Source organism: Mus caroli, chromosome 6, assembly GCF_900094665.2.
Source record: "Mus caroli chromosome 6, CAROLI_EIJ_v1.1, whole genome shotgun sequence".
NCBI lineage: Eukaryota > Metazoa > Chordata > Mammalia > Rodentia > Muridae > Mus > Mus caroli.
Genome location: NC_034575.1, coordinates 25,103,205 through 25,129,504, shown reverse-complemented (window position 1 = coordinate 25,129,504; position 26,300 = coordinate 25,103,205). Strand labels below are relative to the sequence as shown.

The 26,300-nt window shown below is 42.2% G+C and overlaps 1 protein-coding gene across 1 annotated transcript in view; it reads left to right on the top strand.

Annotated features, from left to right (window-relative positions):
- Ube2h (ubiquitin conjugating enzyme E2 H) overlaps positions 1–26,300 on the top strand; it is a 93,389-nt gene that overhangs the window by 39,988 nt on the left and 27,101 nt on the right. Inside the window, exons 2-5 of the mRNA XM_021164600.1 lie at positions 2,873–2,949; positions 4,065–4,139; positions 21,776–21,815; positions 22,947–22,999. Coding sequence (XP_021020259.1) covers positions 2,873–2,949; positions 4,065–4,139; positions 21,776–21,815; positions 22,947–22,999 — 245 coding nt within the window. The remainder of the gene's footprint in view (positions 1–2,872; positions 2,950–4,064; positions 4,140–21,775; positions 21,816–22,946; positions 23,000–26,300) is intronic.

Below are 26,300 nucleotides of genomic sequence, written 5' to 3'. Positions count from 1 at the left end.
CTTAAGGTGAAATGCTAGGTATGTAAAATCTAGGAAGGAAGGAGGGCTTGTTTCAGTGTTGTGTTTGTCCTTGAACTAAATTTGAATCCCTTTCTTCTCTCTGATTTAGTGTCTGTAAAGTTCCACCACAGTATAAATTTAGCAGTTTCTTACTATAAACTTGTACTTTTTATACTTTTAATTCCGTTGGTCTTTTAGATTCTCATACAAAATGGACTCTGCTGAGGTTTCAGCATGTAGTTAGAGACCTGTTGGATCTGGCATGTGAGTTATACTAAAGGCAGAGGAACATTGACCTAATCTTGTTTTAACATGATTTAGGAGAGAGAATCTTTGTCAAGTAGATGCAGGCAGATTAAATGGTAAACGTCATAATGAAAATGGTTTGCTGTTTTATTGCAGCCTTTTGACTTAGGACAGAAAAGATGCCTTTAGTTGACACCCACAAGTATAAGTCACAGTTGTAAATATTTAAGATTCCCAGCCAGCCCTTGCTACATGCTTTACCATAGCCCCAGCTCCTCCGGTGTAGTGTAGTGTGTTGTGTTAAGATTGTTCCTGGCCTTTGAATGTTACACACTACAGATAGGAGCTTTGGTGAACATAGCTGTAAATACCTATCGGCATGTATTTAGGAGGGACTTTTAACTGCATAGGGTATGTGTGTGTGCAGATTGAGGCCATCAATTTTCTTTCTCTAGATATGGGTGTTTTGGCCCCCAGAGGCTGGAAGGGAGAGTCAGATCCCCTGGAACTGGAGTTACAGATGCTTTGGGGCACTGAGAATCGAACCTGTGTTCCCTAGAAGAGCAGCACTCCATCTGTCTTGCAGGTCAGTTTCCAGAAGAGAATGAAATCAGATCTCATTCATACCAGCAGGGACTGGCTTTAAAAAACAAACAAAGGGCTAGTGAGATGGCTCAGCTGTTAAGAGCACCGACTGCTCTTCCGAAGGTCCTGAGTTCAAATCCCAGCAACCACATGGTGGCTCACAACCATCCATAATGAAATCTGATGCCCTCTTCTGGGGTGTCTGAAGACAGCTACAGTGTACTCACATATAATAAAAACAAAAACAAACAAAGCTGTGCAGCACTAGGGCAGCAGCCGCAAGAGGGGTCTCTGAATTCAAGGCCTGCTTGGTCTACATATAGGGAGTTCAGGAGAGCTAGGGCTACATACTGAGACCCTGTCTCAAATAAAGAAAGCGAAACAAAAACTTGAATAGCGGTACGTTTTATTCTAGGCTCGGATGGTGGTGGTGGGCTTGTTCTCTCATCAGCCTGCGCCACACCACACTGCTGCTGCTTTTTCTTCTCTGTCACTTGGTAGCAGGGAAATAGCATTTTAAAAGCTTTTAGATACCTCAAACCCTTTATATATTATCTTTTTCATTTTTAGTTTCTTTTTAAAACTTTAATTATTGTGTGTGTGTGGGGGGGGGGAGGGTTATAGAGCCTCAGGAGGCCAGGAGGCATCAGATCAAATCCCCTGGAGTGGGAGTTCCAGGCCTTTGTGAGCAACCTGTCTTGGTGCTGGGTCCTGGGTCATTTGCAAGAGCAGTGTGTCCTTAATCACTGAGCCACTTCTCTAGTCTCCCTGTTTTCTTTTTTGACTTAACTGTTTGGACCTTTTCTTTGTTAGGATATGTTCCTCCTCACTCTTCTAATACCATCTTTTTTTTTTTTTTTTTTTTTTTTTTCTCAAATTAACTGTGAGAGAGAATGCTGGAAACTGAACACAGGTTCTTTCACTGGACTATCTATACCCCCACTTGTAACTCTTTTGTCCTTTCCTGTGTTGTTTTGTTATGTAATTCTGCACTGACTCTGAAAACTCAGGGTATAGTGCAGACTTGCCTTGAACTCAGGTCCTCAGCCTCCCACGACCCCGCCCCCACCCTTGCCATATGCTTCATATTCTCTTTACCAGCTTCACACTTACAGAACAGTGGGACCACATGTCCACACATGTGTATTCTGATGATGGAGGCCAGAATTCTGTGTGTGTACACATGTGCATTTAAATGTGTTTGTGGATGTGGGGGCCAGAGAGCTACCTTTGGTGTTGCCTTAAGAGCTGTCTACTTTGGTTTTTGGGGTGTGGTTTTTTTTCTTACAAGGTCTTACTATGTAGCCCTGACTGTAGAACACCCTAGCTTTGAAACACCTGCCTCTGCCTCCTGTGTATGCCACCATGCCTGGCCTACCTTGGTTTTTGGAGGCGGGGATTCTCACTAGGACCTAAAACTTACTTGTTACACCGGTTGACCGTAGAGTACTTGGGATCTGCCTGCCTGTCTTTGCTTCTATGGTGTTTGTTGGGATTACAGCTTCATAGCATCATGCCTAGCTTTTGATGTAGGTTCTGGGATCTGACACAGATCCACGTTTGTACAGCAAGTGCTGTACAAGTTACAGAGTGAGATGTCTCCCCAGCCCTGAGTCGTAGGACTGTGAAAGATGCCTCAAGAGGTCTCAAAGCTACGCAGGTGTTTGGGGAGAACTAGAAGTGTTGCCGATTCGACTCTAACCACAGAGTTCTGATCCACACCTAAACCTGAAGACCCAGCTATAGGGCAAAAGACTGAGTGAAAACCAACGCCATACATAGCTTTGCTCCATTTCCCCCTTTAAACTTGACACAGGTCCCAGGAAGTGATATTTTCCCAGTTTGTAGGGAGAACAAGCACCCAGAGTGTAAATTCATATTGCTGACCTCTCTGAAGCCAAAGCTTAGCCACATTCTTTTCATAAGGGATATAAACTGTTAAACTCCTGTAGATCTGTATAACACCGACAGACTGGCGTGTCTAGGATACTAGCTGTAGTTCTTTCATGAGCTGTGTAATTTCCTTTACCTTCCACCTCAGCATTGAAAGCAAACATGAGGTTAAGATCCTAGGAGGACTCAATGAATTCGTTGTCAAGTTTTACGGACCACAAGGAAGTAAGTACGCATGTGGGTATGTGGGCTTTTTACTACCTCTACTAGACTGTAGAGCTATCAACAGGCACTGCATGGCTTTGGAAAGTAAGTTTTAACTAACTACTAGAACCATCGAGGGAAGAGACCTTTGTCAGTCATGCACTTACCTTTTTCACGAGTTCTGGGTTCTATTATGGTTGGTCGCATAGGTGTTTCTTGGGAAGTGTATTTCCTGGTTGTGTTTTTGTCTGGGGGATTGGCTAAGGAAGCAGAAAAGGGAACATGACTGTCTCTTTCCAAACAAATGAGTAGTGTTCAGTAGGATGGAGTAAGAAAGAGTGATGATTGGCTCAACTCCGGAGATTTTAAAGGAAAATAAAGTAGATGGTGTTTTTTTTCTGGTACTGGTGGTGACCTCAGGCTTTGTGCATGCTAGGTAAGTGCTCTGCCGCTGCTCCACCTTCCCTCGTCATCCTCCCATCCCCCACCCCCTCTCTTACTTTTTAAGATTTTTTAAAAAATTTAAATGTATGAGTATTTTGCATATGTGTATGGATGTATGCCACGTGTGTGCCTGGTGTCCTTTAGAGGTCAGAAGAGAGGTCAGATCCTCAGGGATTGGAGTTATAGTTGTTGCGAGCTACAATGTGGGCACTGAAAGTTTAATCTGGTTCCTCTGCAAGAGCAACAATCGTTAACTACTGAGTCATCTCTTGAGTCCCCTTAATCAGGGGCAGGGTCTCAGTAGGTGTTCAGGCTGGCTCACTAGTTCAGGGGCCCTTGAACCTTGGGTCCTCATGCCTCAGTCTCCTACATAAGAGATTCTAATCAGAACAAGATAATTGTCATATATCAGCTCTGTTCCTGTTAGATACATACTCTGCTGGTCGTAGTTGGCCTGGAGTGGATTTTCCCTTTGTAGCCCAGGCTAGCCTGAAATCCACAGCAATCCTCCTTCCTTATCTTCTTCCTAAGTGCTAGGACCACAGTGAAACTCCCCTGGTTCAGCTAGTTCCTGGCTCTTTTGGAATTGATTTGAGGCGCTTTTCAGGAGAGAGAAGGATTAATGTTCTTGGATTTATTTATTGATTTGGAGATACAGTTCTAATGGATAACACGTTTTATTTCTGTTACAGCACCATATGAAGGCGGGGTGTGGAAAGTGAGAGTGGACCTTCCTGATAAGTACCCTTTTAAGTCTCCATCTATAGGTATGTGATGAGAGTTCTGAAATCTAAGAGGAAAATAAAAGTCATATATTTTATGAGAGATGATTGTCCAGAAATTTTTCCTGAACTGAATTTTTCCTTTCTTTGACTTAAAAAAAAAGACTTCTATGGATGCCTTGTCTGTATGTATAAGTCCTCACACTAGCCAGGGGCATGGGAATTCATGGGTCTACAGTTGTGAGCTGTCTTTGCCATCTTCAGAACTGATTCCAAGTCTCCTGCAATTTAGACTAACCCCTACTCTAGCAAAACGGACTGAAACATCCTGAAGTTGGCTTTAATTCCAGCCTCCCACATTCTGATCTAGTGCAGATCGTGATACAGTGACTAGTGTTAGGGTGACCCCAGAACTAAGCCCTATCAGAAGCTGCAGCCTGTACCAGTATCAAACCACTCTACTTCCTGTAGAGTTTGCTTGTTTGTTTGTTTTGAGACAGGGTTTGTCTGTGTAGCCCTGGCTGTCCTGGAACTCACTCTGTAGACCAGGCTGGCCTCGAACTCAGAGATCCACCTGCCTCTGCCTCCCGAGTGCTGGGATTAAAGGCGTGTGCCACCACTACCCGGCTTCCTGTAGAGTTTTATGTCCTAAAAACACTAAAGAACATCTGTAATTCTTTAACATGGGGAATTCTTAAGGCTGTTCTTTCCTTCAGGTCCTGAGGTAGGTTTTCTAAACCTGCAGCTGCCCAGGAGAAATGACTTCATTGCCATAAGATCCTGCAAGCTCTAGAGCCAGGGATGGTGGCAGGCTACCTGTGAGGGGTTGAGTCTGACACAGTTCATAAGCACATTGACCTTAGACCGATGTGGCTGGGATTGGATCCTTTCCACAGCTTCCTTCCATGGTGCCAGAAAGAAGAGCTCTCTCTTCACAGGGCTCATCTGTGCTTTTCTACGCCTGGTTTATTCCTGTGTCTCTTAACTTCAGTGTTTCTAATGAAACACTTCAAATATAAACATTCATGTATGTATCATACATACCTATTTAAAGTCAGAAAATTGGCATTCCAAGTGTGGTTTGTTACAAGCTCCACCCCCTGTCCCAGCAAAGGGTGCGTCCCACTGAGCTTTCTGAGATGTAGCCGAGAAGAGCGGTCTCCACTCCGTTGCTGGGATCACACTTGGAGCCTGGCTTATCCAGGCTGACTCCCTCACCACTGAGCTGCTGCGTGCATCCCTTCCCTAAAACCTAACGTAAAATACTGCTTGTCTCTAACAGTGACACACACTCCCAAGGTCACTTAACATAAGTTCTATTTTGACTTTCTGTACACTCTTCAGAACTTGATGCTCTACATAGGAGCATCCTCTCCTCTTAGGGAAGCTGATGTATACTAGCTGTTCTTTCCTTCAGAGGAGGATTGCGTCAGAGTTGTAATCAGTTTGTGACGTGATCCATTCTCAGGTCCTCAGCAGTGCAGTACTATTAGGATGTACTTGAAGCATGTTGAGAGACAGTAGCTCATTTTACAAGGGCAAGGGTTAGTTTTTGAGTTGTGTAAACATGGAATTAAACAGAAGGGAAAGAAAATCAGATCATCTTGACTCAGTGTTCTTTTCCCATAGTGTCAGGCATGTACACTATTGTTGAGTTTAATTTGAGCGTACAGATACTAAGATGTGGAATTGGGAGATTGTAGCTTGGTGGCAGAGTGCTTGCCTAGAATGTATGAGGCCCTGAGACCAGCCCCTAGCACTTTAAATCGATAAACATACGTTTAGATTAAATGTTTCTATTCTCATTCTCTGTGTCCCCCTTCCCTCCCCCCACTTCTCGACCCAGGTAGTCCTTCTGTTTGCCCTTGCCTCAGCCTCCTGATCTTGGGTGTATGCCATCACCCCCAGCTTGGATCTTAAAAATAATAGTATGGAATTGGTATGTGTGAGAGTTATTGTCTGAGTATGTTGTACATGTGGCATGTGTATACATACGTGTTTGTGTGTGGAGGCCAGATATCACACTCAGGTGGTGTTCTTAGGAACTATCTACTTGATCTTTGAGGCAGAGTCTCATATTTGGTCTAGATTGCTTGGCCAGTGAGCTCCAGAGATCAGCCTGTGTCTGCCTTCCAATTCAGAGGTTAAAGACATCTGCACTGTGCATAACAGTGCTGGTGTATTTTTCATAGATGTTAACTTGTTGTGCATGTTAGTAGTCCTGCTGGTTGTTAATGACCATATATAGTAATATATAGTTAGGCATCCATGAGTAACAAGTTATCACTGGTTATCAAGAAGATAACCAGTTCTGGATTTGATTTTAATTTTCCATAAAATGATATTCATCCTATCTGTTGTTGCCTTTCTGGAAAATAAGACACTGGCCAGGAGCTATGGTGCTCATCTGTTTAGTTGCAGCTACTCAGTAGGAAGATTGCTTGAGTTTGGGGCCATTGGACAAATTATTGACTCTATCTCTTTAAAAAGTAGAAAGGAATTTGGACCTGGTGGTTCATGCCTCTGTAGTACCAGTAATCAGGTAGTTGAGGCAGGAGGATTGCTTGGAGCCAGGAGTTGTAAATCAGCCTTGCAACATAGCAAGACATTACCTCAGTTATTTATATATGTGTATTTTTTAACAGGCTTAGTGCTGCATACCTGTAGTATCAGCGCTTGAGCAGGCGAGGGCAGGAGGATCAGGAGTCAAAGCTGGCCAGCCTGAATTACAGAGGGCCCTAATAGGATTAAGTGAATTATGTGTTTGTTAACTGTTGATGAAATACTCAAACATGTATGGCCTTGACAGTAGGAAGGTTAGTAAGCACAGATGGACAGAAAGTGTGAGACAATGCCTCTGTGTAGCAGAGAGTGTAAAGACCAGTTTTTTGTTTTTTTTTAAAGTGTTATCTTTACAAGCTTTGGAGATGTGAGGATACAAATGGAAACGTGAGAACTATTTGAATTCTCAGTGCTGTTTGAATCTGAGCGGTTGCTCCATGCATTCTCATGCCCACTGCTCCAGATTCCATACGCTTAGCTGTTAGGAGCAAGAAACACCTGCAATAGCTGCGCCACCGCTGAGCACACGTGTAAAAGGGCAGTACCGTGTGCTCAAACCAAATGGTAGTTTATATTTAAACCAGATAATATATCTATAAAGTAGATAGAATGCTGTGTGTGTCCTGAGCAGAGTAGCACAGCACTTCAGAAACAAGAGGCCAGCCAGAGGTACATCCGTAAGTGTCTATAACCAAACAACAAATGTTTTATGTGTAGCAAAAAGAGTAAAAATTTAAAATAGTGAACAATGTGGTTGAGCTACAGTGTGTGCTTAAAAGTTTGTAGCCAGCTTAGTAGTATATATATTGCTTGGTAAAGATCTTATATATCCTTAAACCATGTGTGTGTGTGTGTGTAGGTGTGTAGATGGCTTAGCAGTTAAGAGCACTGGCTACTTTTCCAGGGGACCCAGATTCAATTCCTAGCACTCACATAGCAGCTCTCAACTGTCTGTAACTGTAATTGGAACTGTCAGGTCCCAATGAATGTGACACCCTCACAAACACATCCATGTAGGCCAAACACCAAAACATTTGTTAAAAAAGCCAAACCAGACATGGTGGCACACACTTGTAGTCCCAGCACTTGGCAGCAGAAGCAGAGGGATCAGGAGTTTAAGGTACACATTGACTATATGGGGAACTGTACTGAGCCGTAGCACAGATATTTTCATTAGATTATGCTGTCAACTAAGTAGGACAGTTTAAGTTGTCTAACTAGTCAAAATCCCTTTTAAATTTCCTAGTCTGATTCATTTTTAATTGGAAGCTACTCTGGTAATCTGTGTGCCAAATTTTTATGCATGTGCCAGAGAGTGAGAGGACAGTGCATTTCAGTGTTTTATTCACTGACGTTACCTCACTGGGGATTGAAGTCTTATAGCACAGTATGACTAGCTGTAGACGGATGCTCAGTTCTATTTCACATGTTCTAGACAGAAACAGTCTATAGTCACTCCCCCAGGACTAGTGCTCATCACTGAGGTGAACACTGAAGTTTGAAGATAGGGAAGAGTATGTCAGTCGTGAGATGTTACTTAACAAAGGCTTACTTGTGCCACCACAGGATTTACACAAATAAGTGAACTTTTGAGCTAAGGAAGCAAAATTCCATTTAGATCAGTTATGTCCTTCTAGACTTTCTCGAACTTAGATTTGAATTAAATTTCTATATCAAATACCTGTGTTTTGAATTTCAGTAGAGAAGTGTAGTAAGAAAATTTTAAGGAGCATTTTAAAGCTGTTATGAGAATGCAGTTGGAAATGTTCCCTTGTCACGGGTGCTCTGTAAATGAACCGTCTCAGTGTGCATTAAAGTATGTGTGGCAGCTCATTCCATGGAGTCCATCAGATCTCTGCTCTCCTGAAGTGCTTTCACTCAAGTGCTAGGAATACAGAAATGAGCACAATGTGCTCCTAGCAAAATTTAAAATAACTCATCTCTTTATGCAAAGAACTGATGTTATGAGATAGTTACATTGGATCAGATATTTAAAAATTAATTGTAAGCCTCTCTAACCAAGTATGTCAGTCAGGGAAAAGTGTATGGGGCACACATAGGCAGGGTTGGTCAGAGAGCATTGTGAAGGTAAGGCTCGTAGCTCATAATTCATCTTAAATGTAATGGAAAGATCATTTAAAGGTTGGATTTGGGGTGTCCAGGATGACCCTTCTGTTGAGAAGAAAGAGCTCTGGGTAAAAGCTTTAATTCCATCTGTGAGAAAGGTCCTGTGTGGACAAGAATGCTGAAGGTCACATACTGTAGTCAGGAGGTGGAGTCAGTAGGATCAGATTCCAAGGCCATCATCCTCAGCTGCCTAGTGAGTTCAAGGCCAGTTTGGGTTATATGAAACTGTCTCACAAAGCTAAAACAAAGTCCACCAAAAGAGAAGATTTGGGCATCATTTTATTTTGGTTTGGTTTTGAGACAGGGCCTTGGACTCAAAGAGAACACCTTCTTCTGCTTTGCAATGACTAGAGGTATAGGATTAAAGGTATTAAGATTAAAGATACTTCACACTCCTAGCTGTAAAATAGATCTCATTATGTATCGCTAGCTATCCTGAAACTCGATCTGTAGACCAGATTGGCCTTGAATTAAGAAATCTGCCTACTTCTCTCTCCTGAGTGCTGGGATTAAAGACACGGTACCATCAGTGCAGCCTGTTGGGTGTTTTGGTTTTTTTGTTTTTTTTCCCCCAAGACAGTGTTTCTCTGTCTCGCTGTTCTGGAACTCATTCTGTAGACCAGACTGGCCTCAAACTTAGAAATCTGCCTGCCTCTGCCTCCAAAGTGCTGGGATTAAAGGCGTGCGCCACCACGCCCTTGTTTTGTTCTGTTTTAATGGGATATTCTGAAAGGTTTTTGACTTGTTCTCTTGAGGGATTTGTTTAGGAAAGAAAAACTTGGTATAGTAGGGTCAAGTAGGAGCCATGCCTTTAAGAAATGAAGGGGATAAAAGAAAGGAGAAGAGTATGCACTATAGATGCTAGAAATTGTATATATAAGACCAGGGTGTTGGGCTGGCGAGATGGCTCAGTGATTAAGAGCGCTGACTGCTCTTCTGAAAGTCCTGAGTTCAAATCCATCCATAACAAAATCTGATGCCCTCTTCTGGAGTGTCTGAAGACAACTACACTGTACTTACATATAGTAAATAAATAAATCTTTAAATAAAAAAGACCAGGGTGTTAACTGAAGATGTTAGAAATAATATATAGTGCCAGGCAGTGGTGGCAGATGCTCTTCCTATGGAGAACAGTGAGCCGCTGCAGAGAGAAGGGGAAGAGTTTAAGTGGCCAAGGGTCCACACAGAGTTGTTGAGCACATTGTGACAAGTTGCTATATTTCTTAAAAAATAAAACTCAGGAGAGAGATGAAGTCAGTTGCCGAGAGATAGGAGAATAGGCTTGCTGCAAGAAGGACGGAGGAAGAAGAAGCTGCTGGGGAAGAGAGCTGTAAGAGAGAAAGCCATAAGTAAAGAAGCAGCTGTGTGGAAAAAAAAAAAAACTCAGGGGCTGGAGAGATGGCTCAGCAGTTAAGAGCACTTCCAGAGGTCCTGAGTTCAATTCCCAGCAACCACATGGTGGCTCACAACCACCTGTAATGGGATCTGATGCCCTCTTCTGCTGTGTCTGAAGACAGCTATAGTATATTCACATCCATAAAATAAATCTTAAAAAATAAAATTCAATAAATAGACAAACTCTACAAAGGCTCTGTTTGCTAACAACCCTCATGCCCAGCAAATACTCAGGGTCTGTTGCTTTGAAAAATATTAGAAAGAACATACTTCTCCTTAGTGTCACCCTAATGTCCAAGTACAATTTACCCTCTTAAGTCCAAGGATTCTGTATCCACTAATTAAAGCTCACTTATGTACCAAAAACAGTCCAAAAGCTATTTCATGAATTTGAAATGTGTGCGGCACTCCCTGAATTATAATAGTGCAGCTAATCACGGCATATGCATTGGGTCACTTACAGCAGTCCAGAGATAAGCGGGGTGTGTCAGTCACAGACTGTGTCCCTGAAGAAAGCGAGCCTGTGTGGCTGTCAAGTCAGGAGTGAGAGTGGTGCTGGCACAGCTCCATTCAAGGGCATGCACAGGGACACCTGATAGATACTCTCTGTGGGAAGGAAGGAAGGAAGGGCATGGGATTTGCAGAGGAAGGCTACAGAGTGATGTTCGTGTTAGCGCTTCTGTCTGAAGTTGAATAAAGGCTGGCAGGTAGGAAGAGGAGGAATTTTAGAAGATCCTTGGTAAGGACAAGAGACTGGTAGGAAAGGAAATGTCTGGATTTGTGACTGGAGAGGCATAGCTGTTTGTAGACATGACTGTTCTTGGTGTGTCCTGGGCATATAGAGTGGAATGAGATGGGGAACAGTCACTGAGGAGAGGAACATAAAAAGGCTGAGAGGTTAGGAATATGGTCTTTGTGATAATGAATAGGAGTGGGGCAGAGAGAGAACTGAGTACCAAGTTACCACAGAGAAAAGTCATTTATTAATGAACCTGCAGTCAGGGACCCATGTCATATGAACTCATCTCCCCACTACCTTTTCTCCCCTCCTCCACATTGACCCTGCCTGCTGAATAGAGGACTTAGCCATTTCCTTCTTGAAGCTGCCTTAATAATACCAGTTTAAATTCTGACCTGAACAGTGCCTTTTTTCACGTTTTTTTTTAAAGTGTTTTTGTTTATGCATAATAGGTATTATAACTTTTCATACATATATGTATATATATATTTCTACTGTATCATCTATTACCCCAACCCCCACTCCTCCTAATTCCCTTTCTCCCTTCCCATTCCCAGCTAACTGTCCTTTCTTTTCATGTCTGTGTGTCTTTGTATGTCAGAGAGAGAGAGAGAGAGAGAGGCAGGCCCAGTGAATTTCATTAAGGAGCTTCGATACCTTTTTAGTAGCTATACCACTGAAGACTGCATCTCTATCCCTTGCCTCTTTTTTTAAGATTTATGTATTTATTTTATATATGTGAATACACTGTCACTGTCTTTAGATAGATGAGAAGAGGTCATCAGATCGCACTATAGATGGCTGTGAGCCACTATGTGATTGCTGGGAATTGAACTCAGGAATTCTCTGGAAGAGTAGTCAGTTCTCTTAACCACTGAGCCATCTCTTCAGCATGTCTCTATCCCATATTGACTGTTAGCTAGGTGTAAATCAGAGAGAGAGTAGTGCTCCGTGGACCCCTCTCTATTACAAGACAGTGCTGAGGGGCCAGTCTTGTGGTGAACATCGGCAGTCAGTTCAGGAGTGCGATAGCCATGCCACGTGTTGCTCCCTCACACTCACCACTTTGCTCTGCCTCTCACAGCCTTTCTGCCTGCCCCTTCTGCTTTGTTTCCTGAGCCTTGGAGGAGTGGTATAAATATCCCATGTTATGAGTCACTCTGACCATTGCAGAAAGAACCTTCTGGTAATAAGTCTAACAGCAGCACTAATCTATGGGCACAAACATAGTTATTTAGAAGGCAATTTGACAGGCATATCCTGGCTACTTAGCAAAACAGTGGCAGTAGCTTCTTGCCTATGATGTATGATTTTTCTCGGCCAAAGGCTTCTGGATGGGTTTCCAGGACCTGCCGTGAGTTCCTCCTGTGGAGCAGACATGGAATTCAGTCAGAAAGGAGTTGGTTACTCCATAACAGACTCGCCATTCCTGCTGCAGTAGGCTCATCTTGCCTGGTGAGTCATTGCTGCAGAGTCCACACCTGAGTAACAGCTGCTGCCGACAATTCTCCATAGTAGCCTGTGTAGCAACATAGTACCTTTGGAGCCTTGGGGGCAAGCCACAGCAGGTAGGAAGCTTCTAGCCAGTTCTGGCTAAGGTATGTTACAGTTTTACCATCTAGTTCTGGTGGGCAAACAAGAATAGTGGCCATTGCTGTATTGTTTTGAAAGCCCTGGGAGAAGCCTCTGTGACCACTAGGAAAGTAATCTACTCTTGGCACTGGGTTTTCCTTTAATAATATATGGCTTCTGGACAGCTCTTGCCTTGGAACTGGAGTTACAGTCAAGTGTGGGTTGCCCAATGTGAGTGTAAGGAATCAAATTTGGGTCTTGTGGAAAAACAGCAAAGGCTTTTAACACTGAGCCATCTCCCAATCAGTTTCTTTTTTCTTTGAACTGAATTTAAAGGAATTAAAAAAAAAAATTATGCCAAGATGGGTTTGGTGGCACACATCTTTGATCCCAGCACTTGGGAGGCAGAGGCAGGAGGGTCTTTATGAGTTCCAGGCCAGCCTTATCTACAACTCAAGTTTCACAACAGCCAAGGCTACCCAGAAAAACCCTGTTTCAAAAAAACAAACAAAAAATACCCCACAAACAGTTATGTTTTAGTTTCCTTTGAAAAGCATTGTCACACCACTTAAGATTTGTATATATTTTGGGTGTTGTTAAAAACCCAGTTGTTGGCAGGCACTTTAGAGATGGATCCATTTGATTGCCTCAAGATGTGTCGCCATATTGGTTACCAAATCGGCAGTGTTTGCTTCCATCCTGGAGGGGATTTTCTGATTGTTTTGTTATGGCCATACCAAATTCTATTAGAATGCAACTGTATTATAAATTCTATTTTCACTTGAGAATATATGAAAGATAGTATCAACATCAAAATACCCCCTTGCCAGCTCCTAAAATAAGTTGTTATGGGGCATAGAGTGATGGTTCAGTGGGTATGAGCGTGTTCTTGCCAAAGACTAGAGTTTGGAACCTCATTACCCATGTTGGACAGCTCACAACTTCTTGTATCTCTAACATCAGGGCATGCCAAAAAGCCCCCCTTTGGCCTACTTGGGCATCCATGAGCCTATACATACATAAAAACAAAATAATAAAATCTTTTAAGAGTGATAGTTGTATGTGCTGGAGAGTTTCATTTCTAGGTTGTGAACAATAGCATGAAGTTACTTAGTAGGGTATGATAGGGCAAACATATAACCCCAGCCCTTCAGAGGGCAGGGCAAGAGGGTTGTAAGTTTGAGGCTAGCATGGTCTTCATTCTGAGACCTTATCTCAAAAAAGAAAGGGGAGATTAGGAGAGGGAGGTAATTTGCTATCTATCTATCTATCTATCTATCTATCTATCTATCTATCTATCTATCTATCTATTTGGTTTTTCGAGACAAGGTTTCTCTGTGTAGCCCTGGCTGTCCTGGAACTCACTTTGTAGACCAGGCTGGCCTCGAACTCAGAAATCTGCCTACCTCTGCCTCCCGAGTGCTGGGATTAAAGGCGTGCGCCACCACGCCCGACTTGGTGAAATTATTTAATCTAGTCTTAGGAATAGCAGTAGAAAGACAAAGAAATTGACTTGTTAAGGCTCACTGCGTTGAGCAATCTGACTTTAAAGTAACAGCTTTTAATTAATGACTTTGTTAAAATTACTAGAGCCAGATGTGGTAGTGCACACCTTCAGAATCCCAGCGTTTAGGGCCATCAGCAAGCAGATCTCTTCTAAGTTTGAGGTGCTATCCTGGTCTACATTGCAAGCTCTTAGTGTGGCTAGATGAATGACCAAGACACTAAAGGATAAATTGTTGAGATGGGGAAGAGGTTGAAAATGAAATACTAGGGAGTGGGCTAAAGTTTGATAGAAGAATCCTGCTGTTGAAGGACAACTATCACTGTTTTTTACTTAGAAATGAATGTTTCTTACCCACCCAGCCCATTCCTCAGATTCTTTTCTCAGAAACTTAGAAAAGCTTCTCTGATGAGTTTAGATCTCATGAACTCATAGGATCAGTTCAGAACTTTCCATGACACAGGGTTTTGAGAGTGAGCTCTTCCTTGCTTGGTTCCTCACTTGAAAAGAGACAGGCCAGGTCTGTCTCCTGAGGGGGGAAGTCCCAGTCTGAAGAGTCTTCTGTTCTGGTGCAGGCCTGTCTGTCTGAGATGGTGTGCCAGTGCACACAGCTGAAATGTGGCTGTCACCCTTCTTCAGCTGAGTAACTCTAACTCTGGTTGCCTGAGTGTCAGGAATGAAGACAGAAGCTAGGACTCAAACCTGAAGTGGTGGCTGGCGCAGGCCTTTAGTCTCAGCACTTGGGAGCCAGAAGCAGCTGGCTCTCTTAAGTTCGAGGCCAACATAGCATAGAGAAACTTCGTCTTGAGAACTCTGTGTGTGTGTGTGTGTTTCTGAGATACTACTTCAAGGAAAGAGCATTCAGTCTTGTGTTGTATGTAGGTTTTTCTTTTGGTCCTGGGAGTTGAACCCAGCGCTTCATACTTAAATAAGCATAAGCTCTACCACCAAGCTATATTCTCAGCCCCTGAATATATTTTTAAAACTATTTTAAAAAAACAAATGCTTGGCTTTGAATTATCTACTTTCTGAGAAGGTTTGTGTGGGCATATGTGTCCTAACAAATACCAAAAATGACAATGTTTTTACTTGCATTTTCTCAGGAATTCATACACTACAGTTAAATACCATCAGCCACAGCAAACCTCAGCCACTTCAGTCCTGGCTCTTTCTATCCCTTGGCATTTCCCCTACTGCCTTATTTCCTTAGCTCCAACCTCTCATTGCATCAAGATAAACCTGTCAAATTTCCAGATAGGGAATTGACCCCAAAAATATTTTTTACCCACAGGTTTGATCATTAGTATGTCTGCTAGCAAGTAAAATGTTAAGCCATATAGATTAAAAAAATACATGTTCAGAGAATGGAATCATATCCTTGTGTGCATGAGATCCTGAATTCGGTCTCCCTCATGCTCCTGCCACCCCATGTCTGTCTCTGGGACTTGCTGCTTTTAGTTACTTACCATGTTCCCATAAAGGCTGTTTTCAAAATATGTCCTCTTAAAATACTTCATAATAGTTTCTGGTGGAATGGAAACAGGCATTGGGGAAATTGTCTTGCTGCAGACACATTCATTAGTGTGATCATAGCATTGCCAAAAGGAAGAAGACCGTGCCAGGGCAAACATGCCCAGTCCTGAGAATGTTCCTTCTCTGAATTCCTGGTTTGTTCTTTCCCAGTCTTCTCCCTTCCTCATCTAGAAGTTTCATTGTTGGCATCCTTGTCCAGAATAAGGGGCTGTACTAGAAACTGCACAGACTGTACAAGAGCAGCTGTAAGGAAACAGTGTTCCTTTTCACTGATTGGCTTTGGGTTCTTGTTTTAACAATTTGAGCTATGGATCATGGCATATGCCTCTAATCTAGGAAGCAGGAGAATCATTGCAAGGCAAGTTCCAGCTCAGTCAGGGCTACATAGATCATGTCTGAAACACACACATTCATAGTCGCATTCTCCTCTTCCATAACAGCCTGCTAATAACCTCCAGGGGAAGGATGCAGAATGGAGTTGAAGGAAGGATGCAGATGGAGTTGAAGTGGAGAGCAGGAGAGCTATGACTAAAATCTATACATGTATGGAATTGTATAAAAAGTATCTGTATTTTCTTTTAAATAAAAGCCTGCACCAGGAAGAACTTCCTGTGGCCTGGGAAGGTTTCTCATATAGTGTTGGTCTAATAGTACCTGGTCCTTGAAGGTGACGGTGTCAGCTAATACTGCCCACTTTGGAACAGTCAGTGGGTGTTGTGACTCTGGTGGTGATACACACGGTACTTACTTATATATTTCTCAGATATTCTGCTTACCAGCACTGCCTTACAAAGTCACCAGTGGCCATTTCCTTTTAAGTCCTCTGTTCTTGGAGGTCTAGATACTTAAGAAATCCTAGATTTTTGACATCCAAAGGACCTCTAGAAATAGAGTAAGAATGGGAGTTTAGAGATGATACATACAGTCCAGCTGTTTAATCATCTCCCCAGATAAAAAACAGTCCCATGCTTGGAAGTGAAGTGACTGGCCCAAAGCCTGACGTTGGTAACAGAGTTGGGGCCAGAACATCACCCAGTTAAGTACTTCGCTCTGTGCATGTGCTTCTGGCCTCTGTCTCAGAATTCTGACACTTGTAATTCTTAGCATATTGGAGGATTACATTCTGGGTTCCAAATCTTTTGGGGTTTGGTCCTATTATATACTCCTGGATTCAACCAGGCCAAATTTGAAACTATGGATTTCAAATGTACTGTCAAGCCAAGGCCAAAGAAGGGCATACTTTACTCATTGCCTGACAGTTTTGATATTGTCCAAGCTCTTCACCAATGTTATTCTTTTGTTGTTGTTGCTTGTTTGTTTTTTCAAGACAGGGTTTCTCTGTGTAGCCCTGGCTGTCCTGGAACTCACTCTGTAGACCAGGCTGGCTTCGAACTCAGAAATCTGCCTTCCTCTGCCTCCCAAGTGCCGGGATTAAAGGCATGCGCCACCACTGCCTGGCAACCAGCGTCATTCTTATTCCTTTAAGGTGCCCCCTGGTGTCAGAATGCTGAATCTGAATTCCCACGTAGGATTCCTATTGATTCGACTTGCTTGAGATACACCATTATACCATCTCTCAAATAATGCAAGTGATGGAAGCCAATCGAGCTCTACTGCAACAGCTTTTTTTTTTTTTTTTTTTGTCAGCCATTTGTTTAAAAACAAGAAATGATGTTCAGACACTAGTTTCTAGGGCTTTTCATTTTCCTCTTATTGAAAGCTAGCATCCTCTCTGCCCTGAATCTGTCCCTTATCCCATCATTTTAGCTGTGTCTTTGCTGATTTTCAGAAGATGAATGATGCAAACTTCCAGTGGGATTCACATTCCACTGTTTGTATAGCTTAGGTGTTCTCTTGCATACCAAGTGCTGCTCCCACTCCCACTTGGTGAGGTACCTTTTCCTGCCACAACTGAAAATTGAAACCTCTTCTCTAGCCTTCCTATCTTTTTTCTCTGTGACATTGTTACCTTATAATCAATCTAACATGTTGTTGAAAGAACGCGCCAGAAAAGCCTCTTGTGTAGTGAGCACAGGGAGCATTGGCTTCAGCAGGACTCACAGCGGATTCCAGCAAAGCAGAATGCTAACCGCCAAGAGCACATGTGGACTGTCAGTAGTGGCAGAGCTGCCGTCGTTCATAGAGGACCATTCTTCTGAGTTAGAAAACAGTGTTTAGTCCTGTTCCCTAGTCATTGGAAGGCTTTGTAGGCTGTGGGGTAGATCAGTTGTACAATACTTGCCTAGAGTGTGTGAGGCCCTTGATTTAATCCTAGTACTTGGGAGGCAGGAGCAGGAGGATTATAAGTGAGGCCAGGCTCTAAATTCCTTTATGAATGAGGTAATCATAGTATATTATTTTTTTCTAAGACGTGAGTATACTGTGGCTGTCTACGGACACACCAGGCGATGGTATCAGATCCCATTACAGGTGGTTGTGAGGCACCATGTGGTTGCTGGGAATTGAATTCCGATCCTCTGGGAGTGCAGTCAGTGAGTGCTGTTAACGTTATTCTGAGGCATCTCTCCAGCCCCCCCCCAACACTTTATTCTTAAATGATCTTGAGTAGCACGTTCCCCCCAAGCTGAGCGCGGTGTTTTGTTTTTGTTTTGTTTTTTTAGGAATGGATTCTTGTTTTATTTAAACGAGGAAATTAAAGATGTTAGGTCTCAGAAGAGTTGGCTTTGATTTTATCAATCATTTTCCTTTAAAAGACTCAGCACTAGTTTACACACATACAGTTCAATCGACTTTAAAAACTGGATACTGTTTCCACTTATTTGAAAGGTTTTTAACTTTTAAAATTAAACATAGAAATTCAGGAGCATTAGGAAAGGGAAAGAAGAAATGCAGGAGTTATCACGCAGACACCTGACACTTAGAGGCTGGTCACAGTGTAGAGATTCAGGAGTTATCACGCAGACGCCCAACACTTGTCACATTGTTGAACCCTAGTTCTGGTTCTGAGGATGTGGAGGTGGGGTAGGATTTTGAAAATACTGTGGCAAGTGTTCTACACTAACGTTTGAATGTGTTGCTACCAGCTTCCTGTCTGTGTGCATACTTGCTGTTAACAAAAAAAGTAAAAATACCCAAGTACTTTGTCTCTCCTTTTTAAAGAAAATTTATTTTTATTTTGTATATAGGAGTCTTACCTACATGAATATTTGTACACTGTGTGTATGCATACACTGCCAGAGGAGGGCACCAAATTTCCTAGAACTGGAGTTACCAGATATCTGTTGCTCTTATGTAGTTGTTAGGATTTGAAACCAGCTCCTCTAAACCCAGGCTGAAAGAGCAGCCAATATTCTTAACCACTGAGCCATCACTCTAGCCCCGTCTTTGTCTGACTGTCTGTCTGTCTATTATGATTTCTTTATTTTATGTGTATGTATCTATGTGAGTGTGTGCCATGAAGCCAGAAGAGGATATTGTATCTCCCGGAGCTGGAGTTAGAGTTGATTGTAAGCCACCACATGGATGCTGGGACTAGTAGCTCAGCAGTAGTAGCATAGCATCTGCTCTTAACTGCTAAGCTCTCTCTCCAGCCATCTTTGTTCTCTTTTAAAAGGAATATTTAGTGTTGCATAAAATCTCTCTTTTTTGGAGATAGAATATGTCTGTATCGTCAGGGCTGGTCTCAGGTTTGACACCCCACATGAGCCTTCTAGTTACAGGCTTGTAGCACTATCCCTAGCAGATGAAACCTCATGAACCATCTTGTCCACATCCTATTTTGATGTCCACTGTGTTCACGGCTCTGTAGCCTAGTAGACTACCTTTGCAACTTTGATATATGTGCTTCACTACAAGTATACCACAAAATCCAGGGGATATTATTACTTTGTTATTTAAATACTATGTTATTAATACATCAATCAGTCTGTTACATTGTTTTTGCCTATTTTAAATAGTATTTTTAGTTTATTTTTGGGCAGGTTTATACATGTATACCCACAGACCTTCCTCCCTCTTCCCACTCTTCCCCAGAAATTCCCAATATGGCCCCCCTTACTTTTATGGTTGAGTTCCATGTCCTGAAGACAGTACATCACAGTACTCCTTCCCATCCTCTGCCTTTTACCACTGTTTCTGCCTCCTCTTCCTCCATGTTTCTGAACCTTGGAGTGGGGCCTTCGTGTTTGCTATGATGTCCCATTAGGGCTAAGTGTTGAAGCAATACTCAGCTGAGAGCATCAGCAACCTGTGGGTATATACAGATTCTTAGGAAGCAGCTTGACAGCATCTCTGTTTAGGAAGGCAGTACTAGACTCTCCTTTAAGACTTGCACCACCTCAGCTGAGGGCCTTTACCAGCTTTATAGTATCTCGCTTTGTTTCTCCATTTCAATATAACTTTAAATCTATCCAAACTGACATGTTGATCTAGTGCTTTGTGCCTGGCTGTGTAGGATTCCTAGTCCATGGCTGCTTTAGTTATTGAATTGGGGGGAGGGCGCTGGGGGGTGTCTCACTTTTTTCCTAGGATTACAGGGGATTTTTCTCCTTTTAAGACATGAACTTGGGCTGGAGAGAATGGCTCAGAAGTTAAGAACACTATCTGCTATCCCAGAGGTCCTGAGTTCAACTCCCAGCAACCACATGGAGACTCATAATCATCTATAGAGTGATCTGATGCCATCTTCTGGCATGCAGATTAGAGCACTCATATCCATAAAATAAGTACATAAATCTTAAAAAAAATGATGAGCACTTTATTAGCTTTTATTAATCTCAAGCGTCTTAATGAAAAATTAATATTGATGCAGTCATTTGCATCACCGTGATTTATACATTATAGGACTTTTGCTGTAGTAATAGATAAAGCTGTAAACATAAAGACAAGAATGAAAGAGTGGGACTGTTTGGGGTGGCTAGAGTAAAGTCTGAAAGTGCCTGTGCGTTTGTGTTCTTGTCCTGTTACCTAACAGAGAGATGTTTGTAAGGTTTTTAGAAGTCACTTGAGGCTGTGCTTTGAGTTGCCACATCATCTGTGTTCCCGTACCCTCTCCCTCTTTCCGCATGTGCTCTCTGTGTCCATACTTAGAACACATAACAGTTCCTTCCTTCTGTCTCTTGGCCTGAGCTACAGTGACCACCAGGAAGATGGCCCTGTCTCATTCCTGTGCCCTGACATGACTGCCAAGTGGGTGCTAACAGGCATATTTGGAAGGACAGGCAGACCCTGTGGGAAACGGATGAGAAGGTGGAGTGGGGTCAGTGGTGGTAAGAATAGTTCAGAGAACTTGTCCATGGTATATAACATAGTAGGGCTACAACGTAGTAGGACTGCACAGTCCTCCTCAGCGAGCATCATGGGAAAATGGCATAGTGAGGAGCTCTGAGTGTTATTCTGTTTATATATTGATGAAATCATTAACGTTAAGTTTAAAATGGATAAATTACTTACTGGAATTTAAGCAGAAGAATTTCTAACTTTATACTTTCCTAGGAATATATTTTAAAAGTTAAACTTGACAGGTTGAACCATCTTAGATAATGTATTTTAATTCCCTTTCCTTTTTTCTTAGTTGCCTCGGTTTTAATTAAAATTGACTTCCTTTGAGTGAATAGATTCAAAGGAACAGCTTTGGTCCCTGTTCTTGTGAAATTTTGTGGTTTGGGGCCGTGCTCTAACTTCAGTAGCTCTGGTTCATGTTGTACTGTGTGGTCAAATGATACCCATAACTACACTGAGAACTTTTAAGTTAAGCACAGCTGTTGGAGTGCCGTTTCTTAGCTTTCATCGTGGCACTAGTTATAAATCACTGTTAAATATTTTCTTGGCAAGCTCCTGCATGATTCAGAAGACAGTTGGTTATGAGATGATCTGATCCAGTCGGTGGTGTCACACATCTTTATCCCCAGCACTCAGGATGCTGAGGCAGTCGAATCTCTTGAATTCAAGGTCAGCCTGATCTACCCAGCGAGTTCCAAGGCAACCAGGGCTACCTAGAGAAAACCCTGTCACAAAAAAGCAGAAAAGAAAAAAGATTATCTGATACAAATAGCTGCATGGTCCCAAAGCTTCCTTGGTTGTTATTACAGGGCTCTGTATTTTAGTTAGATGGAGTGAATGCATATATAAAATCTCATATATTCTATAGGTAGCCAAAGATGTAGGTTTGAAAGGAACAATTTGAGGATCACCGCCTTTGCCAGTCCTACAGTGGTATCCAGTACTGACAAGTTAAGACTCGCTGTTCTCTGCATACTTTGTGCTGCTAATTAACATCTCTTTTTGCAGGATTCATGAATAAAATTTTCCATCCCAACATTGATGAAGCGTAAGTAACTATTTAAAAATGTTTGAATTTTAGCAGCAGCTGTTCTTGATTAATTAGAGGTCATCTCTTTCACAGATATAAAAACTCTTATCTTTTGGGTTTTATGGGAAGCAGGACTATATGAATGGTCACTTAACTGTAGAGTGCTAGGGCCATGATCGTCTGAGCCATTGAGGGTCCAGTACAGTTACTGATTGTGCTGCTCACGTATTTCCATTTCCATGACTGGACCTTTCATTTCCTTTGGTATCCAGCTGAAATGTTCCGCATCTCAGTTCTTACTATATAGACCCCAAAGACCTCTTTGTCAGCATGTGGGTTCACTGTTTTCAGCTCTGAATGTATTTCTTAGTTCTTGAGGGACAAATATGAATGACAATTTCATTTTAGCTAATGAATCTTAATTACCCATTTCTTAATGATTGTTTATAAGTAATGTCATCACAGCCGGTCTTGCCCATCCTGTGCTGGTTATCTGGTTGGACTTTTTTCTTCGTCCAGCTTTAGTTTGGCTGTCTCACAACAACATAGGAAAGTTTTGTGAACCTTGCATGAGTAGGTTACATGTCTATATTGTGTTCCTTACTCTTTAATACCTTGGTGTATCCATCCTGATGACAAATAATGTTCTCTTAAGTAACCACACTAAAGTAGATTCAGGAATTTAATATGATGCAATACTTTTTACCTAATGTGTAGGGCGGTAGTGTAAGATTCATATACTACCTTTAGTTGTCAAGTTTCCTTAAGTAACTTTAATCTTTGACATCTATAATATTTTTAAAAATATAGAATAGTTATTTTTCAAATTATTCTTTAAGTTTGTTTCCTTCGGAGACATGCATACACTTGACTGTCTAGTGAAATTCTGTGCTGGGGAATCACAAGGTCTACCTATAGTTCATTGCCTGGGTCAGGTGTGTTCTTCTTGGAACGCTGCTCACTCTTGTTCCTTGTTGGTTGTAAAGGAAACACAGCAGAGCTTGCCAATCCCTGGCCTTCTCCCCCAGTTTGCTCCCAGCCCATCTTAAAGGGTCTGTTACAAAGTAGTTTTGATAAAATTGGCTGCCAGAACATGCAACTAGATTTCTAATTTTTAAAAAGTGCCATTTTTTTTTTCATCTGTTTCAGGTCAGGAACTGTGTGTCTAGATGTAATTAATCAAACTTGGACAGCTCTCTATGGTGAGTTTGGCCAGGGAATATTATTTGGAGATTCTGAGACGACATTGCCTCAGAAGAATATTGCTTGATGTTTCTTCAGTTGTGTTGTGTTGGGAATGGGAAAGAATTTTGAGGGGCTGAGTGGGAAGGTTTGGGAAGAAAATGGGGTGGGCAGTGGGGCTAGGGACATTGCTCAGTGGTTAAATGCACTGTCTACACAAGCGTGAGGACTAGAGTCTGCTCCCAGAACTCATGAAAATCCATGTGAGCGTGGGGCCTCTCAGGGCAGATCCAAGGAGTCCCTGTGCAAGCTGGCTAGGGAGACGAGCATATCAGGGGCCTCTGGTTTAATTGAGAGACGCTGCCTCAGTGAATAAAGTGGAAAGGACACGTATGACATTATACAGACAACCGTGAAAATGGGTATAGAAAAGAACTTTTTTTCACTCTGAAGGATAAGCTTCAGTTTAGTAACGCAATTTTAAAATAATTGAATGAAGAAGAGCTGGAGAGACGGTTGATGAACCACGGCTGCGTAGAACCCAAGCTCGTGTTCTGCGCCCGTATCAGGCTGCTAGCAACTGCCTATAACTTCAGCTCTGAGGGGTCTGATGCCTCTGGCCTCAGGTACCTGCATTCATGTGAATATACTGCCCACCTTTCACAGACAGACATAATTTTAAACATTTTTTAAATCTTTAAAACATAAAGATTCTGTGGGCCAGGCGTGGTCATTTCAGTACTCAGAGAAGCCGAAGCAGGAAGAAGAGTGAGGGTGTTCGTTTTTGGCTGCATGGGAAGACTGGCTGGGAGAGTCAGGGCAGAGAGGAGAAGTGGTCCACTTTGTGAGGTTCCGAGCTAAACATACAGTTTATTTCGAGAGCACGTGCACGCACACACACACACACACACACACACATAAATGCACACACAAATGTTGGTGGTTTTTTCTTTAATGGGTGCATTCTGGAACTTGTATATCCGTGTGCTAGCTTTGCAGGTAGCTCACAGGATAGCTGCTCAGCAGCAGTATGCAGCTCACCCCTTGAGCTCCTCACTGAACAGACCGTTCAGGAAGGAGTTCCTCAGCAGAATTCCGTCTCTTGATGTCTCAAGAAAAGACTGGTTCCTTTGTTCACGTTTCCTCATCACAAGCATTACTTTCTCAGATGCTCATCATAGCCATGTTTGCATGTGTTTTAAACCTTTTATCTTGATCTGCTGGATTGTAAGCCCCAGTTGAGCAGGACTTCCTGAATTTTCTCCATCTGCAACCCCCCTTTAGCTCCAGAGCAACTTCGAGTTTTGGGGTGTTGTTTCTTGTTTTCTTTTTAATCTTTAGATTTTATTTATTTATTTATTTATTTATTTATTTATTTATTTTTGAGATAGTGTCTATATAGCCCTGGCTGTCCTGGAACTCTACATGTAGACCAGGCAGATCTGAAGCTCACAGAGATCTGCCTTCCTCTGCCTCCCAAGTGCTGGAATAAAAGGCGTGCACCACCATATGTAGCCAAGAAGAAAGAAAAACTTTTTTATTTTTTGTTTTGTTTTGTTTTGTTTTTCGAGACAGGGTTTCTCTGTGTAGCTCTGGCTGTCCTGGAATTCACTCTGTAAACCAGGCTGGCCTCGAACTCAGAAATCCACCTGCCTCTGCCTCTGCCTCCCAAGTGCTGGAATAAAAGGCGTGCACCACCATATGTAGCCAAGAAGAAAGAAAAACTTTTTTATTTTTTGTTTTGTTTTGTTTTGTTTTTCGAGACAGGGTTTCTCTGTGTAGCTCTGGCTGTCCTGGAATTCACTCTGTAAACCAGGCTGGCCTCGAACTCAGAAATCCACCTGCCTCTGCCTCTGCCTCCCAAGTGCTGGGATTAAAGAAAAACTTTTTAAAAGACTTCTTTTGAGTGTTCTGTCTGCATATGAATAGCTATCACCTGCATGCTTAGAACCTATGGAGGCCTGAAGAGGGAGTCAGATCAGCCATGTATATGCTGTACTAAACCCGGAGCTTCTGCAGGAGCAGCCACCGCTCTTAACCACCATCTCTCTCTCTAGCCCAGAGAGGAAGAAAGTTTTTGTGACCCTGGATATATAAGCACATAAACCAAACACACAAGTTAAAAACATTTACTGGTAACAACTACAAATAAATTTATCTTAAAACAATTCTTTGGCATGCATATAATTTTTGCATTTATTAAAAATGAAAGCAAACTTCCAGACTAATAAGATTAATGAATTTGTATTTTTTTTTTTTTTTGATTTTTCGAGACAGGGTTTCTCTGTATAGCTCTGGCTGTCCTGGAGCTCACTTTGTAGACCAGGCTGGCCTCGAACTCAGAAATCTGCCTGCCTCTGCCTCCGGAGTGCTGGGATTAAAGGCGTGCACCACCACGCCCGGCATGAATTTGTATTTTTAAGGAATTAAATATTAACTGAATTTTTGATACCTCAAATATAGAGTATTTTGGATATTTTTCAGAGTTGATTGATAATGGTCAATATTAAAAAGGCCACCTAGATTAGTATATAATACAGAATGACAGCTATGTTTAGGAACATTTCAGAGAATGTTGGAACTTTTAACTTAATACTTCCATGTAGAAGACTGGTTGTAAGAAGACTGTGTTTTTGTATAAGAGCAGAAAAGGTGTGCAGTAAAGCATCACAGCTCTTAACACGGGGGTCACAGGCCTCCCATGCCTGCCCACAGACACAGTGCAAAGTGCACACCTGTGCTCAGACTTAGGGCCACTGTGAAGTGCACAGTGCAATACAGGAAAGTACTGCTGTAATCTTTGGTTTCATTAGATGTTGGATTTTGAATTAATTTTGGTTATTGCATTTGACAAAATGCTATGTTTTTTCCAAAATATTTCCATTTTTCATTCCCTCCGTCCATATGCCATCACTGTCCACAGTTGTGAGAAGCTAAATAATAGAGGAAGGACTTGGTCTTGGTCGTTTCTAAAACACACACACTCGCCGGGCATGGTGGCGCACACCTTTAATCCCAGCACTTGGGAGGCAGAGGCAAGCGGATCTCTGAGTTCGAGGCCAGCCTGATCTACAGAGTGAGTTCCAGGACAGCCAGGGCTACACAGAGAAACCCTGTCTCGGGGGGGAAAAAAAAAACAAAACAAAACAAAAAAAAAAAACCCACACATACACACTCCTAGAATAGTGCCTGCTGTATAGTATGGTTTGTTGAACTAAATCAGTGTATTGACCATGTCCAGTACTGCTTACCATAAGCTTTGGGGACCAAAGCACACACAGTCCAAACCTAATTGGGTGGATTAAAAAAAAAAAAAAAAAA